General features: G+C 30.9%; 2 protein-coding genes and 1 non-coding gene across 5 annotated transcripts in view; 1 reads left to right on the top strand and 2 right to left on the bottom strand.

Moving 5' to 3' along the window:
• The window catches only part of LOC109607173 (general transcriptional corepressor trfA-like), a 214501-nt gene that overhangs the window by 9000 nt on the left and 187670 nt on the right, over nt 1-17831 (bottom strand). For all 3 annotated transcript variants that reach the window (XM_049966835.1, XM_049966836.1, XM_049966834.1), the window contains 5 exons: nt 14485-14724; nt 13903-14086; nt 12635-12897; nt 11431-12550; nt 7999-8096 (listed from right to left, as the gene is read on the bottom strand). In XM_049966835.1, the coding sequence (XP_049822792.1) occupies nt 7999-8096; nt 11431-12550; nt 12635-12897; nt 13903-14086; nt 14485-14715 (1896 nt within the window). In that variant the 5' untranslated portion in view covers nt 14716-14724. The remainder of the gene's footprint in view (nt 1-7998; nt 8097-11430; nt 12551-12634; nt 12898-13902; nt 14087-14484; nt 14725-17831) is intronic.
• Trnae-uuc (transfer RNA glutamic acid (anticodon UUC)) lies at nt 13093-13164 on the bottom strand. The gene has a single exon. It is a non-coding gene; the product is annotated as a tRNA-Glu (tRNA).
• Nucleotides 14666-15386, top strand: LOC109601698 (uncharacterized). Its single transcript, XM_020017971.2, has 3 exons — nt 14666-14819; nt 14872-15029; nt 15086-15386. Exons 1-3 carry the CDS (start codon nt 14751-14753, stop codon nt 15303-15305), a joined length of 447 nt encoding a protein of 148 aa, XP_019873530.1. The 5' UTR covers nt 14666-14750; the 3' UTR covers nt 15306-15386.

The following is a 17831-nucleotide window of genomic DNA, read 5'->3' as shown; positions in this document are numbered from 1 at the left end:
TAAAATATCATAGTCTTTTTAGTAATTCAGTTTCAATGAAAATGTTAACTTTGTTTATCATTTTCAGCTTTTAAATCAGGAAGAAAGTAATTTAGAAGGTGGTAAGGGAAGAACACTTTAAGGACATATTGACACCAGATTTTATATGACTGATTTTAAACAGAATAAAATAATGTCACTTTCCTTTTTTATAGTTTATCCATTCTTGTTTTAAATTTAAAATATCATAGTCTCTTTAGCACTTCAATTTCATTGAAAATGTTAACTTTGTTTATCATTTTCAGCTTTTAAATCAGGAAGAAAGTAATTTGGAAGGTGGTAATGGAAGAACCCTTTAAGGACATATTGGACACCAGATTTTATGCTATAACTGATTTTAAACAGAATAAAATAATGTCACTTTCCTTTTTTATAGTTTAACCTTTCTTGTTTTAAATGTGAAATATCATAATCTCTTTAGTAATTCAATTTCATTGAAAATGTTAACTTTGTTTATCATTTTCAGCTTTTAAATCAGGAAGAAAGTAATTTAGAAGGTGGTAAGGGAAGAACACTTTAAGGACATATTGACACCAGATTTTATGATATGACTGATTTTAAACAGAATAAAATAATGTCACTTTCCTTTTTTATAGTTTATCCATTCTTGTTTTAAATTTAAAATATCATAGTCTCTTTAGCACTTCAATTTCATTGAAAATGTTAACTTTGTTTATCATTTTCAGCTTTTAAATCAGGAAGAAAGTAATTTGGAAGGTGGTAATGGAAGAACCCTTTAAGGACATATCGGACACCAGATTTTATGCTATAACTGATTTTAAACAGAATAAAATAATGTCACTTTCCTTTTTTATAGTTTATCCTTTCTTGTTTTAAATGTGAAATATCATAATCTCTTTAGTAATTCAATTTCATTGAAAATGTTAACTTTGTTTATCATTTTCAGCTTTTAAATCAGGAAGAAAGTAATTTGGAAGATGGTAATGGAAGAATACTTTAAGAACATATTGACACCAGATTTTATGATATAACTGATTTTAAATAGAATAAAATAATGTCACTTTCCTTTTTTATAGTTTATCCTTTCTTGTTTTAAATTTAAAATATCATAGTCTCTTTAGTAATTCAATTTCATTGGAAATGTTAACTTTGTTTATCTTCAGCTTTTAAATCAGGAAGAAAGTAATTTGGAAGGTAGTAAAGGAAGAACACTTTAAGGACATATTGACATCAGATTTTATGATATAACTGATTTTAAACAGAATAAAATAATGTCACTTTCCTTTTTTATAGTTTATCCTTTCTTGTTTTAAATTTAAAATATCATAGTCTCTTTAGTAATTCAATTTCATTGGAAATCTTAACTTTGCTTATCTTCAGCTTTTAAATCAGGAAGAAAGTAATTTGGAAGTTGGTAAGGGAAGAACACTTTAAAGACATATTGACACCAGATTTTATGATTTATCTGATTTTAAACAGAATAAAATAATGTCACTTTCCTTTTTTATAGTTTATCATTTCTTGTTTTAAATTTAAAATATCATACATAGTCTCTTCAGTAATTCAATTTCATTGAAAATGTTAACTTTGTTTATCATTTTCAGCTTTTAAATCAGGAAGAAAGTAATTTGGAAGATGGTAAGGGAAGAATACTTTAAGGACATATTGACACCAAATTTATGATATAACTGATTTTAAACAGAATAAAATAATATCACTTTCCTTTTTTATAGTTTATTCTTTCTTGTTTTAAATTTAAAATATCATAGTTTCTTTAGTAGTTCAATTTCACTGAAAATGTTATCATTGTTCATCATTTTCGGCTTCTAAACTAGAAAGAAGTATTCTGGAAGAGGGTACATGAAGTATATTTTAAGGACATATTGGCACCTAAAGCATAGATAGCATTTGATTGAGTGAACTGTATTATACTGATTTTTTTGAAGATTTTATATCTTATTTTAAATAGAATAAAACAATTTCATTTTCCATTTTTAGCCTCTTATTCAAAAATCTTAATGCCTTATTTTTATGGTAATTCAGTTTCGTTGAAAATATTCGCCTTGCTCATTATTTTCAGCTTCTAAATTAGAAGAGCACAAAAAATGTTTTATACTGATTTTTCAAAGATTTTATGAAATAACTGATATAAACAGAGTAAAACAATGTCATCTTTCATTTTCACATTTTAGCTTTTTTTGCTTTTAATTTCGTACTAAATAATGACATTTATGTTAACATTTTCTACTGAGAGAAGTTTATGTCTGATGACTTATTGTTTGTTCATTATTTTCAGCTTCTAAATTAGAAGAAAAATACTCTAGAAGAGAGTACAGAAAATATATAACAGAGTAAAATAATGTCACCTTCCTTTTTCATATTTTTCTGAATCTGGACTTGACTTTGAACTCTTTTCTTATTATACTCATATAATATGTTGATATCAGTAATTATTGTACGAAAATGTAAAAACTAGGAGAAATTAACATGTGTAAAGAATCAAAATTTAGTATCAGTTAGTGCACAAATTAGGAAATATTTTAAAAGTAGTATAAGGTATTGTTTCAGTAAATTGGTCATATTTATCCAGATAAAGCTATTAAAACTAGCCTCAAAATTTTTGTTAAAGAGTACAATCAAGTAAGAAGAGCCTTGTTTTTGTTAGAGAATAGTGAAAAAAGTCGAAAAACTAAAATAGTTAGTTGGAGACAAATATGGACCAAAACATCCTTCAATTTTCAAAAACGAGGGTTAAATTAAAAAATATATATTTTTTCGAAATCTACGTAAAATTTTAACGCAGATACGTTCATTTTCACATGATGTAAGTTTTTTAGTTTGAACTAGTTTTATCGATTGTTCCTTTCTCAACCTTTGGCAAACAACCATTGATCAATTCTACAATAGTGCAAGTATAAATAGCAAACTACAATGAAATAAAATCTTTATTACACATTGTCTAGCAAAATTCACCCGGGAACTGGCGTAATACTCAAAAATAAACCAACATATTTAAAATATGACACGCAAAATTCCTGAACAAAAACAACTCTTTGGAGTTCCATTAAACGTTCTTGTGTAAACTCTGACCTCATGTAATTTAATTAATGGCTGCTAAAATGTTTTAAACTGATATGAAGCAATTAGTTTGTCCTTCACACGACAAACATGAATTCAAACGTTAAACGTTATGTGCATATGTAATTCATTTTGCAGGCGAAAGTAATACTGACGATGTTTTAAAGATGAGCTGAGAATTAATTTCATACATTTTTTAATTACAACCATTTACATTTAAAATCGTTAATTATACGGTGTGTTACACACTTCCGAGACTACTAAATAATATTGTTACAGCTTTTAAAAAAATCAGTCGGCGTAAAATGTGAGCGTAATTATAAACTGGAGTAAACCACCTTGCACCAAAGTTCCAGTCACATCCAGGCGAATCTGGAGTGATTAGAGACTATTACTGCTTTTCCAAAACAAGTGGCAAAATTACCTGCCTGAAAACGTCGATGAAAAGGATCTTGTGCGTGAGATCGACGCACAGAGGATCCTCGTCCTCCATAACAGAGCACTCGTCCAACATAATAACAATAATTACACCTCTATTGGCACGTGGGTCGCACCATTGCACCACATTACTTTGCCACCGTCGCGTACATTAATTTAAAGAGCCGGCTGATTTGTAATTATCGTTGATAACGACAATTATCTCGTTATCGCTGTGCTAACATTGTGTCACGGTGTGTGTGTCTCACGACGGTGCAAGGTTGGGACGCACTGGCTTATTGCTTTTGTTCATAGTTTGATTTGACCAAAGGTAATTTATTAACGAGACTAATGCAGTAATTTGTGTATGGAGTTGTTTATAATGACAGGAGCTACAATTTTACTGTTTATGAGGCGCAGTTCAAACTTGTTTTTCTATAATTGCTCACAATTTATCTGAAATTAAGGTATCGTTAATAGATTGTTATCTAAAATAAAAATTCTCAGAATTTATTGTGTACATTACTTACTTGCGAGTGTATAAAAAAATTATTTTTAAATCAGATTAAGTATACAAAATCCTATATTATAAATAAAAGTAAGAATGAGAACTATTAAAACACATTTTTTAAAAACTTATGTAATACTTTCATATAAAAGTGATATCAAAAGTTTCCAAAATAAGTAAATGGTGACTGTTAGTTAAAATTATACATGTTTTATGTGTTTTCTAAATATAGATACAGAGACAAAAAAAAATAAAAACAGATACAAAAAATTTAAATTAGTCATTAAAATAAAATTATGATGTATAATGGTTTTCATTAGTTAAGTTAATGTTATAGAATTGCATAAAATACAATTATAAATACACTTTCATTAAAAAGGTCTGTAAAACAGTATTGTAAATTTTAATAATTTTTATATATTAAATATAAAAAAATATTAATTTTAATATTTTGTTGTAAATTAAAGAGTTAATTATCTTTTTTTAGATCTGAAAGTTACTAAGTATAATTTAAATTAAAGAATTTTAACTCAATTAAATAAATATTAATCAATAATTTTTCCAAATTTAAAAATTGCCAAACTAGTTGAATTTATATGAATTTTTATGACTCTTTCAAATGATTACTTTCCTCCTTCATAAGTAGAATAGGGAATAGTAAATTTGAGATTGAGTATAGAGATGCAAACAGAATCAAAAAATGAATATGTCATGAAATGATTTTCACCAATTAAGTTAAAGTTACAACGATTATTATAAATTTTATGACAAACATGTGATATTTTTATATAATAAATATGAATTTAAATATTTTGTTGCAAATTAAAGTTCAATTATGTCTTTTAGATCTGAATGTTAATAAGTATAATTTAATTTAAGGCTAAATAATTAACAAAATAGTTTTCCAAATTTAAAAATTGCCAAACTAATTGAATTTATATCAATTTTTATGACCCATTCAAATGACTCCTGAGTCACAATTTTGCCCCCCCCCCCCATAGATAGAATATTAAATTGTAAATTTGAGTTTGAAAATTGAGATACAAATAGAATTTAAAAATTAATATGTTATTGAAATAAAGTCCTGAAAGGTAATGATTTTCATCAATTAAATACATGATTATTATAAATTTTATGACAAACAAGTGATTTGTGTATATTTTTTATATAATAAATATGAATTAAAATATTTTGTAGCAAATTAAAGATCAATTATCTCTTTTAGATCTGAATGTTAATAAGTATAATTTAATTTAAGGCTAAATAATTAACAAAATAACAATTTTAAGTCAATTAAGTAAATATTCATCAAAAGTTTTCCCAAATTTATAAATTGCCAAACTAATTCAATTTGTATGAATTTTTATGACTCTCTCAAATGTCTACTGAGTCACAATTTTGCCCCGCCATAAATAGAATAGGAAATTGTAAATTAAGTTAAAGTTACATGATTATTATAAATTTTATGACAAACATGTCATTTGTGTATATTTTTTATATAATAAATATGAATTAAAATATTTTGTAGCAAATTAAAGATCAATTATTTCTTTTAGATCTGAATGTTAATAAGTATAATTTAATTAAAGGGTAAATAATTAACAAAATAAAAATTTTATGTCAATTAAGTAAATATTCATCAAGAGTTTTTAAAAATTTATAAATTGCCAAACTAATTCAATTTGTATGAATTTTTATGACATTTTCAAATGACTACTGAGTCAGAATTTTGCCCCACCATAGGTAGAATATTAAATTGTAAATTTGAGAATGAAAATTGAGATACAAATAGAATCTAAAAATTAATATGTTATTAAAATAAAGTCATTGGAGGTAATGATTTTCATCAATTAAGTTAAAGTTACATGATTATTATAAATTTTATGACAAACATGTGATTTGTATATATTTTCTATATAATAAATATGAATTAAAATATTTTGTAGCAAATTTAAGATCAATTATCTCTTTTAGATCTGAATGTTAATAAGTATAATTTAATTTAAGACTAAACAATTAACAAAATAATAATTTTATGTCAATTAAGTAAATATTCATCAAGAGTTTTTCCAAATTTATAAATTCGCAAACTAATTCAATTTGTATCATGAATCATGAAAGATAATGTTTTCACCAATTAAGTTACAATAAAATTACACGATTATTATAAATTTTATGACAAACATGTGAGATTTGTGTATATTTTTGATATAATAAATATGAATTAAAATATTTTGTTGGAAATTAAAGGTCAATTATCACTTTTAGATATGAATGTTAATAAGTATAATTTAATTTAAAACTAAATTATTAACAAAATAACAATTTTAAGTCAATTAAATAAATAAATTTAAAAATTGCCAAACTAATTCAATTTGTATGAATTTTTATGACTCTTTCAAATGACTACTGAGTCACAATTTTGCCTCATCATCGATAGAATAGGGAATTGTAAATTTAAGATTGAAAATTAAGATACAAATAAAATCTAAAAATTAATATGTCATTAAAATAAAGTCATGAAAGGTAATGGTTTTCACCAATTAAGTTAAAATTACACGACATATACCTTAAACACAAAATACACATTGTAACAAACAAATATGTTAGTATAAGGGTCTTTTAGATCTTAAAGTTAATATGTATAATTTAATTAAAATCTGTTAAATAAATATTCATCAAGAGATTTTCTAAATTCAAAAACTGTTATACAGTTTATATGAATTTTGATGAGTCTTTCAAGTGACTACTGAGTCAGAACTTTGTTAATTAATAAAATATTGTGGATTTTGTATATTTTTAGTATAATTAATATAAGTAATTATCATCATTTAGCTTTAAAAATTTAAAAATATAATTTAGTGTCAAATAATTACAATTTTACGCCAATTAAATGGATATTAGTAAACTATTTTTCCAGTCCAAAATCTGCTAAATTGATTTAATTTGTTTCAATTTATTGACTCCTTCAAATGACTTACTGAGTCACATTTTCGCCGTTCAATAAGCGGAATAAAGATACGTAAATTTGAAGTTAAACCCATCTTACCTTAATCTTATGAGTTTTAGAATACTCCATTATCACAACCAATCAAAAATCACAGCAGTATCACAAAACGAACCCGCAGAAAACCTTCCCCGTCAATCAAAAACCGAACTGACCATCGCACGACCGACGCAGCATCCCAAATTGTAATTTCCACTAAAAAATTCTATGAGATCAGTCCGCGAAATAAGTGAGCGCGTACACAAATCCGCGTGCGGCACCGTCGTCCGTACGACGTCCCGGCATAAGGACGGGAATGGTGTCGGGAGCGATTTCATTACGACTTTTTATTAGTGTAGGAGAATGAATCAACATGTGCGTTCGTTCGGGGAACGTATGCACGGCAGAGTCGGTTTCGGAATTTGTTGTTGGACGCATGCAGACATTTTTTTTATTGCCGTCTGTCCCGCCACGCTTCCCGTTCCTCCTCCATCCGACCGGTCTCCCGGTCTCCCGTCTTTATTATTTACATATTTTTTTCGGTTACGTACCGGCGATGGGCATCGATCGTTTTGCAGGAACGTTTTTTTTATTTTTATTTTTTTCTTCCTTGCTCCTGTTTCCTGCGCACTGGGGCGTACGTTGTGCGTTTGTTTTAGACCGCCGCAGGGAAATGGGAGAAGCGTTCTATTGACTCTCGGTTGTCGCACGTAAATCCGGAGGGTCGACGGATGAAATATCTTTATTTTTATGGTAAAAAATAAAGCGGGAATTAATAATGTCGGCACCTTCCGAACAATAAATCCAGTCCGATACTGGATCAGTGCCAGTTATTCGAATGGTTTGGCGGAGCTGACAAATGTAACGTTATATAGGTCATAGGTTTATAGGAACGGACGATTTTGAACGTCCGACATTCTAATCTCTTCCGCCGCATCATCGTGAATCAAATGAAATGATTTGTGGTGGGTGTTTTTTGAAAAAAAAAACATTTGGTGTGGCGACTTACCCGTCTTTCTTCTTCTCTGGCTGCTCTTAAGTGACACTCGATGGCTTCCAGGTCGATTTTTGGCATTGCTGTTTCGATGTTGTAGACATCAAAACTTCCTGCAAATTAACAAAAATATTTAGTAGTAGTGTGAAATTCAATACAAAATGATAAAATTGATTGATTATATGTAGTTTGATCGACCACAGTAGTGCTTGCACGAATTTTTCTTAGATAATTATGTTTTTAGATGTAAATTAACTTCAGTTGAAAGAGGAAGAGTAAAGAGAATGTTGGAGCTGATAAATTCCAGATAGACTCAATGTATTATTTCACCGCTTTTGTATCAGGGCATCAAACTGGTTTTACTTCAGAACTACCAAGAAGTACTAGCCCAAGAAAAACTACTGCAAATGAGGGGTTTCATTATATTAAGTTAGATTAGGTTAGGTTAGGATATGTTTGACTAGGTTAAGTTAGGTTAGGATACGATAGGTTAAGGAAGAGTATACAGTGACCTTACAAATTTTTACATATGAAGACCTGTGTTGTTAAATGTTAAAAAGATGACTTTCAAACCATCAATTCGCCCTAAATTCTTTTGGACGAGGGCCGATATGGCCCAAGAAGAATTGAATAATCTCATAGAAGAAGTCCAGAAGAGGTGTCAAACAGTCATCGATTTTCATGGAAGTCAAACAATGTACTAAATTTTATGTATTATATAAATTTGATCAAAAATTAAAATTGTTGCTAAATTTATGTTAAATTTACTAAATAAATTTTAATATTTTTTGACAAGAACTTACTTTTAATTAAAAAATTTTAAAAGGTAAAAAGACAAAGAGTAAATATCAATGCAATTTTTATATAATTTTTGAATAAAAGTTTATATATACAGGGTGATTCTTATAATTTATTTATTAAAAGTTTATAGAGATTTTAATTTGAAATGTTTATAGCACCTTGAACCAATTTTCTAATTTATTTTGAACAAAATTTCATTTCCAATATTGTTGGAAGAATTTTTAAATTCTACATTATATATTTAAACTAAAAACTAAGTAGTTTTCGAGTTAATAATTGTTTTCTTTTTGACATATTTATGATCTAATTAAAATATTAACAAAGCCATCAATGCTGCTGAGAGTTCATTTTTGGCATACACGTGAACCAAGGACCATCTTATAAGGAGCCATTATTAGTACTCCTAAATTTTATACAGAGTGTTAATTTAACTATTAAAACAACAAAGGGTTCCACTGAAAATAATTGATGTTTTAAGATGCACAAAATTAAATGTGAAAAACAAACATCCTGTGTAAAATTTAGTATAATTATTAACAGTTTTTTATGGGATGATTGATTCATTCTTTAGATTCTTTAAATTCTTTAGATTCTTTAGATTCTCTAGGTTCTTCAAGTTCTTTAGGTTCTTTAGATGCTTTAGATTCTTTAGATTCTTTAAATTCTTTAGATTCTTTAGATTCCTTAGATTCCTTAGATTCCTTAGATTCCTTAGATTCCTTAGATTCCTTAGATTCCTTAGATTCCTTAGATTCTTTAAATTTTTTAGATTCTTTAGATTCCTTAGATTCTTTAGATTCTTTAAATTCTTTATATTGTTTAGATTCTTTAGATTCTTTAGATTCTTTAGATTCTTTAGATTCTTTAGATTCTTTCTTTAGATTCTTTAGATTCTTTAGATTCTTTAGATTCTTTAGATTCTTTAGATTCTTTAGATTCTTTAGATTCTTTAGATTCTTTAGATTCTTTAGATTCTTTAGATTCTTTAGATTGGTTTTTTTTTTGGATTCTTTAAATTGAACTTTTCAGCATCAAAATTGGTGGTTTTTTAAACATTTTAAGACCACCAGATTGTCAAAATATTTAGAAAAATTAGTAACTCAAGAACTATTGTGTTTAGGTATAGGACATAGTATATCCATTTTACTTACAATTACATGTAAAATTTAAAAATCCAAAAATATACAGGGTGTCCATTTGAAAATCACAAAGTTTATGCCATTTTTAACTCCATAAACTTTTACTGAATAAGTTAGATAAATCACCCTGAGTACAGCAGTGGCAAATATTATAACAACTTAATTAAATAAAAATTTATTAAAAATGAAGTATATATAATGTTTTTTTCTGCTTTTTGTTGTAACCACCATACAGCTGGTCAATTTCATTTTATTCTTTAATGAGAAGAATTATAATTTACCCTTAACAAGCACTAGAAAAAAGAATTACAGACTACTAAGAGTTTATAGCTAAGAGTTTCTTGTATTAATAAAAAAATTAGAGAAACGGGGCAAGTGGAAGCTACGAAAAATATTCAACGAGTTTATGAAACTTGAAACAACCGATAAATCGATAAATTAATTTACCTATACCAAATCTACAGAAAACATTTGGGATCAGGAATGAATATAGGCATGTCATATATTCGGAAATTGGTCGAGCCTCGAAGATGTTATGTAACACATTCAAAATTAAAGTCGCTATATTTATCCAGCTCAATTCAGAAAAATAAATGTAACATGGTATATATTAAGAAAATATTAGTTTTTAGAATAAAATGTAAAACAAAATTACATTTATATTAAGTAAAATAGTTGGGCCAAAATATTTAACATTCAAAAGTTGCTATAATATTGTCCATTATTGTACGTACAACAGAAAATTATTTGGAATTCCCTATGAAGTCTTAAATATTCTCTTATGTGGTGGAATGTATGTACATCTATTAAAAACTTGAAACGACAATCTGACTCAGCAAATAATGGTAAGGGAGCTTTCAGCAAGCAAATCCAGTTATATCAATCCAGTAGTATATCCCAGCACAACAATCAAATTTCCCCAAGTAAACATAAAGTGCATGCAAATCGAGATAATTATCAAACAACCAACAACAAAATATTTATTCAATATCACGTAGATTGGCGATTGAACGGATTCCATCAGGGACTAGTGGACCACCCTGGCAATAGTACAATAGTCCTCGTAATCCCGCCAGAGCAAAAATATTCCGTGAGCATACAACCGGGACAGATTTGCGACCCGCATAATGGACGTCGCGACGTACTGGATCCACATCCCGCCGCATTAGCACATATTATTCAGCTCAGCCCGACGGGGGAAGGCTCCATTACCGAGCCCATATGAATTATATAATTTCATTTTGCTCACGAGGCGCCAAAACGTTCTCAATTAGATTGCGCGAAATTGTCGGCACTAATTCCGGAAATTACTGGGCCGGTTCCTCGGCCCGTTCGGGACAAATTAATTTATCGGTCTGGTGAAAAATTCAGCGCGCGGACGTCCGATGTGGAGCCGCTCCAATTCATAAATGGCGCCGGCATACTAATGTGACTCCTTTAAATTGGGTTAAACAAAAAATATAACCGTGCACGAGGATCAATAGTTAACTGAAACAGCTGTACTCACCCAGCGACTCGGTGGAGGACTTCTTTTTGTCCCTGGCCATGGGAACGGACCTTCTGTTGATGGGGTCCCGATTCCTGGAGCCGACCTCCCGCCTGGGGAACGTAATCAAACTGCCGAACTGTTGATTGTAATCACGCCTCTTTTTCACGAAATAGTCAATTTTCTCCTTCTTCCTTGGCACCGCACTGTCCTCGTCCTTTTCCTTGTAGTCCTTGGTGATGTTTTCCTTGCAGAACTTCTCCATGTCCTCCACGTTCATGTGCTGCTGCGTGTCGGACTTAATTTTTTTGATTTGACACTCTATCTCCTCCAGTTCCCGGTTTGAGTCCCTGCGTGTGAGCTCCGGTTTCTTGGGACTAGCATCCACGTCCATTTTCACAGGCTCCTGGATGTTCAGATTGGAGTCCACGTAAATATTTTCCTTGACAATTTCACTAAGATCCTCTTGAGCATTCGACAAGAAGGCGTCAGTCATTTTGGTATTCAAATCAACTGGCTCATTTTCAAACTCCTTTGTTTCGATTGCTTGTGTTTGGATGGAGGCCATGTCTGCGGCTTTGATCACCTCCGAATCTTCCAAAACAACCGGAACAGGTATTTGCTTCGATGGAGACAACTTGTTGAACGGTTGCTCAATGTTTGGTTCAATGTTGTACTTGGTGGCGGACGGCTTGAGGTCCGTCAACACGGCTAGCTTCTCCACAGCTTCCTCCAACTCCAAAATTACAGCCTTTTCCAACTCCAACAGCTCATACGGATCAGGATACGGTGGGCCACTGTAGTCGTCGACGGTCTGGTTATCCAGGGAGATCTTCCCTAGCTCCTGTTCAACTTCTTTGCCGAAATCGCCGACTATGTTCTCATGGGTGGCACTCTGCGAGATGTGCTCCTCGATCTTGATGTTCAGGTCGATGTTCTCGATGGTCGGTACTTCATCAGTAGCTTGGGTGTTACTGTTCAAGTTTTCGCAGTCCTCGAGATTAAACACCGGCTTGTCGTAGAAGACTTTTTGGATGTTTTCGACGCTATCCAGGCGATTGACGCTGTCGATGTGGTCGAGGGGGAACTCGGTGTCGTCGGCGACGCTGTTGTTGTTGTTGTTCAGGCTATTAGTGTCGACCTACAAACAAACAACAATAATTGTTGGATTGTTGTTGAATTATGGGGCAAAACAAAGATAAGATTGTTTTTCAGTAGTTAGTACCTGGGCGTTGATGGGGAGGTCGGAGTCTAGGTCGTCGTCGGTGAAGTCGGTGTCCGAGGACGCCTTGATCGTGTAATCTAAGGTGTGGGCCAGATGCTGGAACCCGGGGTAGTTGGGGTTGACGATACCACGTCGCTGAAGGGTGCATCCACGGCGGCGGGTGACGTCGTTGCCCTCGTCCGAGGACTCCGAATCGGATACGTCGAAGACCCGCTCTTCCTCCTGGGGCGACGCCTCTACCGACGACCCGCTCTGATGAGCATCTGTAATAATGTAATGACATTTTATTTACCTGATTTATCTATTTTAAGTCAAAGTATTTATGTTTGAAGACAATATGTAACTTCAAGACGATGGACTATCTTAATTTTGATTTAAATGAGTGGGTTAATGAGGTTCGAGGTAATTTAAAGATAAAATAAAAAAAAATTAGAAATAAAAAAAATACAAAAAGTTTCTTCCGATACCGGGAATCGAACCCGAGCCTCCTGGGTGAAAGCCAGGTATCCTAGCCACTAGACCATATCGGATATTGATAAATGTGTACTGGAGAAAGAAGACACGACGGAATAAAGAAAAAATGGAATAAAACAGAGAGTTATCTACTAAAAATAAATCAAACATTTAAAAATAGACATGTATAAGTTGCTGATGTGACTATTTTATTTATCTTTGACGATGTAGCAATTTACATAACATAGATAAAGATGAGATGATGAGGTGTTTCGAAGATAACCGGAGTTGCAGTAAAATTTTAAACAACCATTTAACATTAAATTAAGATTATAATATAGAAAAATTGGGACGCCATACTAAAACTTGACTGTTATTAACCCAAGTCATCCGACCATGAGAAACATTTCCTCCTGTTTACCCTAATTCCGGGCCGAAGTCATTTCACCCGTTACGTCGGTCCGGAGGATTCGGAAATCCGATATGTCGAACCGTCGTTGATGAGCGTCTCAAACGAGAGATTTACTTTTATTGTGCCAAGAATAAACTTGTCGAACGTCCCGCTTTTTCCCATCCTTCGTCCCGGATTTATTTTATATACTTTTCGTGGCTTTTTTACACGATTACCTTCTGCCTATTGTCGCGCTGATTTACGCCTTCAAATTGCACAATTACACGAATGGACTTTTTCCTCCGTGGCAATTTTCTCATTACGCCAGACGTTTATTTTCCGACGCAACGTCGACCCGGATTAATAGGGAATATATTACGGCTATTTTTATTGTTCTTTGTTTTTGTTTTCGAAATGAACGTACCTTCGTAGTCAAGGAGACTATCATCTGGTGAGGACACCGAGTAAATGGAAGACACGGTCCCGTGCCGTGAGTTCCTTATGGAGGCAGCCAGCGTGTTGTTGATGTTTAACAGTTGATTTCTGTTGTTGGTATTGTTGATTAGCTCGCGCTTGTTGGCCCGGTGTGCAGGGTTGCACCATTGCACCTTTAACAGACACATACATCATTTCTTAATTTTCTAAAATAATTGGCCAAAATTTGGAACTAGGTCCAATGAAGAGTACCCTTTTTCTTCTAAACAGTGCAAAGAATATAAAACCTTAATAGTTTATTCAGTGGCGTAGAAAATAGGGTGAAAAAAAGGGGGGAATCCCCCAGAATCTACGCTACTGTATCATTATGGAAAAATTTTAATACATTGAATTGTAGGTATGAATTTCAGGATAATACAAAGCAAATTGATAAAGGATTGGGCCAAATGTTACAAAAATATGAGCAAAAACCAATATTTGAAATATAGGAGAAGCTTTAGAAGTAAAATTTATGTAGACCTTCTCCATTACTGGACGTGTTCTACCTTGTACAACGTAAAGTGTGCGTTACCTGGTCTTGGGGCACGTTGGTGACGTTGTTCAGTGTGTTTAGGTCCTCTGTGTTGATGGTATAGTTGGTAGTAGTTACATCGTTGCTTGTCAAATTGCTGGTGGTATTGTTGCAGTTTGAAGTTAAGATATTACTGTTTTGCAATGTGTTTATTCTCTTCGGAGAATTGAGGATGTCGTTGTTGACGTTGTTATGAACGGACAACGGACCGTCCGCATTCTTCAGACGCATGTCTTCGTCCTGTAACAAGATTAAATCGATTAGTGATGGGCAGAAGGGGACCGGAAATTATTTATCCCTTCACAGTGGGAAGACGTGGTGGGTTCGTCAAGAATGTGAGTTATTTTAATCTTCAATTATTGGTTTTACTAATAAATAGTTTTATAGTCGTTTGAAGATAAAAGAGTCCTTGAAATTATGAAAAATCCTGGTTTGCCAAAATATTTTGGCACCTTTAACCGAGAGACTCTTGACAAAAAGATACTGGACATGAACAAGGTTAATTTAAAGGCATCCCTCAATACAAGACAGCTTCCCCCAAATCTGTAAGTGATGCAAGCCTTTCATTAATGCCTTAATTAGTTAATTTTGTGATTTGTAGAACAGCCAGTGAGAAGAGGAAGCACATACGAAAGAGCTTTAAAGAATTTGAAAGTAGACGTTTGTTGGAAATGCAGAAGGACTTTCCTGGAGTAGAGTTATCGGTGCTTCGTGGTCATCTCTTTAAGGAATGGCAGTATTCACCGGAAAATCCGGTCGGCAAAATATGGGACTCGTTCAATCAAACCAGGAAAGGTTTCTTGTGCTACTACAAATTATAGATACTTATCTCAAACATGAAATTATGTAACTACTTTATATGTAGATTAGATAAATCCATCATAAAGCCATTATAAAACTAGTCTCGGCCGTGTTTATTTTTAATGGAGATTTATCTAGTTTAAGCAGTTCTGCATCTCGGCCATTATATTGATAAATGGAGTTAATCCGGCCAAGTCGTAAATACTAATTTGCGGGATTCTTGGTTGTAAACGTGTACTTGCGGCGGAATTTGGTTCAAGGTTTCAATGTGCGCATTAAAAATGAACTAACTGCTATGCACTCTGAGCACACTTTAACCGTAATAAACAACTTTCTTCGTGGCGGTGCTGGATTTATGAATAAACTAGGTCCAAAGTTAGAATGCGGCTGCGGTCGGATCCCCTGCGAAATTTACCACCATTATAACATAACAAGTAGCTGAATTCATAACGGTGACCCTTCGTGTAAACACGTTTCAGCCGGAGTTAGTTTGCAGTTTTGTGTCGGTAAAAAGGATTTAGGCAAAAAAAAAAGTGCAGTTTATATCGAGTAAAACGTTGTGAAACAAATGGAAACGGATGCGTCTCAGTTGAAACTTTCGAAGATAAATTGTAAAATTGTAGGAAATCCCTTTTGCAAGTCCAATATCAATTTATCCTAATAAAATATTACACAGATAAAATAGAGAAGCTGGAATAAAATTGCACATAAAACATCCCCTTTTTGCGGTTAAATGTCTCCTCTAATGATATACGGCACCTGCACTTACACGGACAGCAAAAGACACATGAATCTCAGATGTCTTTTACGACATGTAGGAAGGAACATTCGGAGTTTTTTTTTCTCTCGTTCATCCGGAGACGGTTCACCGCTTCCCGGACATACTAAATCATATTTATTTGTAAAAGTCCAGTCCGTAAATTAGTAATTCCCGTAGTGACCCGCCCCCGGGACCCCGGGGTTTTACGACGAGGAGCCAGTCCCGGATTTATGTACGGGGAATGAGCAAAGGGCATACAAATGGAATTAACAATAAGGCGAGGACTGGCAAGATTTTATTCCTGCTACGGTTAAGTGGTTACCTAGTTATTTATATGTGTGTACGCTGTGAACAACATACATATAAAGAGACTAAAACAACTCTTCTACTTATTATTTAATTGTCTGTTAAGAAAAAATTTAATTATTTAATAAAAATTAACATAATACATAATGTCATATAAATTATTCTTCAAATTTAGATTTTTTTGACTTTGTTTACTCATTATTTAATTTTAGATAATTTTTATATAGTAAATTACAAATTTATAAGAAATTTTTATTTTAAATAAATATGTAATTGTCATTTTTCTAAAAGAATTTTAATATGATGAAAATCAAAATATTATTCAATGTTCCAGAAATACCATAAACTATTCATCAAATTTGGATTTTTTATATTTTCTTTTCACTTTTTATTTAATTTTTAATAATTTTATATATTTACTTGATTATTAAAAAACTCTTAACATATGTAAAGATTTTATTGTCATATTCTAAAGGAATTTTAAAACAATAAATATTAAAAATAAAATGTTCCTGATATAAATTTTTTGTCAAATTTAGTTTTTTTGTCTTTCTTTACTCATTATTTTACTTTAGATATATATATATATATATAGTAAATTTCAAATGTATAAGACATTTTTATCATAGGTAAATATGTTATTATCATTTTTATAAAAGAATTTTAAAATGATGAAAATGAAAATATTATTCAATGTTCCTGAAATAAATTATTCATCATTTTTTATTTTCCCTTTTTACTCTTTATTTAATTTTTAATAATTATACATATTTAACCTGAAAATAACAAGAAACTCTTATGTACATATTTTATTGTTATATTTCTGAAAGAATTTTAAAACAATAAAAATTAAAAATAAAATGTTCATGATATAAATTTTTGTCAAATTTAGTTTTTTGTCTTTCTTTACTCATTATTTAACTTTAGATAATTTTTATATAGTAAATTTCAAATTTATAGGACATTTTTATCTTAGGTAAAGATGTTACTGTCATTTTTATAAAAGAATTTTAAGATAATGAAAGTGAAAATATTATTCAATGTTGCTGAAATAAATTATTCATCAAATTTGTATTTTTTATTTTCCCTTTTTACTCTTTATTTAATTTTTAATAATTATACATGTTTAACTTGAAAATAACAAGAAACTCTTATGTACAGATTTTATTGTTATATTTCTGAAGGAATTTTAAAACAATAAAAATTAAAAATAAAATGTTCCTGATATAAATTATTCGTCAAATTTAGTTTCTTTTTGTCTTTCTTTACTCATTCTTTAGATAATTTTTATATAGTGAATTTCAAATTTATAAGACATTTTTATCTTAAGTAAAGATGTTATTGTCATTTTTATAAAAGAATGTTAAGTTGATGAAAATGAAAATATTATTCAATGTTCCTGAAATAAATTATTCATCAAATTTGGAATTTTTATTTTCTCTTTTAATTTTTTATTTAATTTTTAATAAATTTATATAGT

This window comes from Aethina tumida, chromosome 4 (genome assembly GCF_024364675.1).
Source record: "Aethina tumida isolate Nest 87 chromosome 4, icAetTumi1.1, whole genome shotgun sequence".
Classification (NCBI taxonomy): Eukaryota; Metazoa; Arthropoda; class Insecta; order Coleoptera; family Nitidulidae; genus Aethina; species Aethina tumida.
Note: the sequence above shows the minus strand (reverse complement) of the source record. Positions and strands in the feature narration are given on the sequence as shown.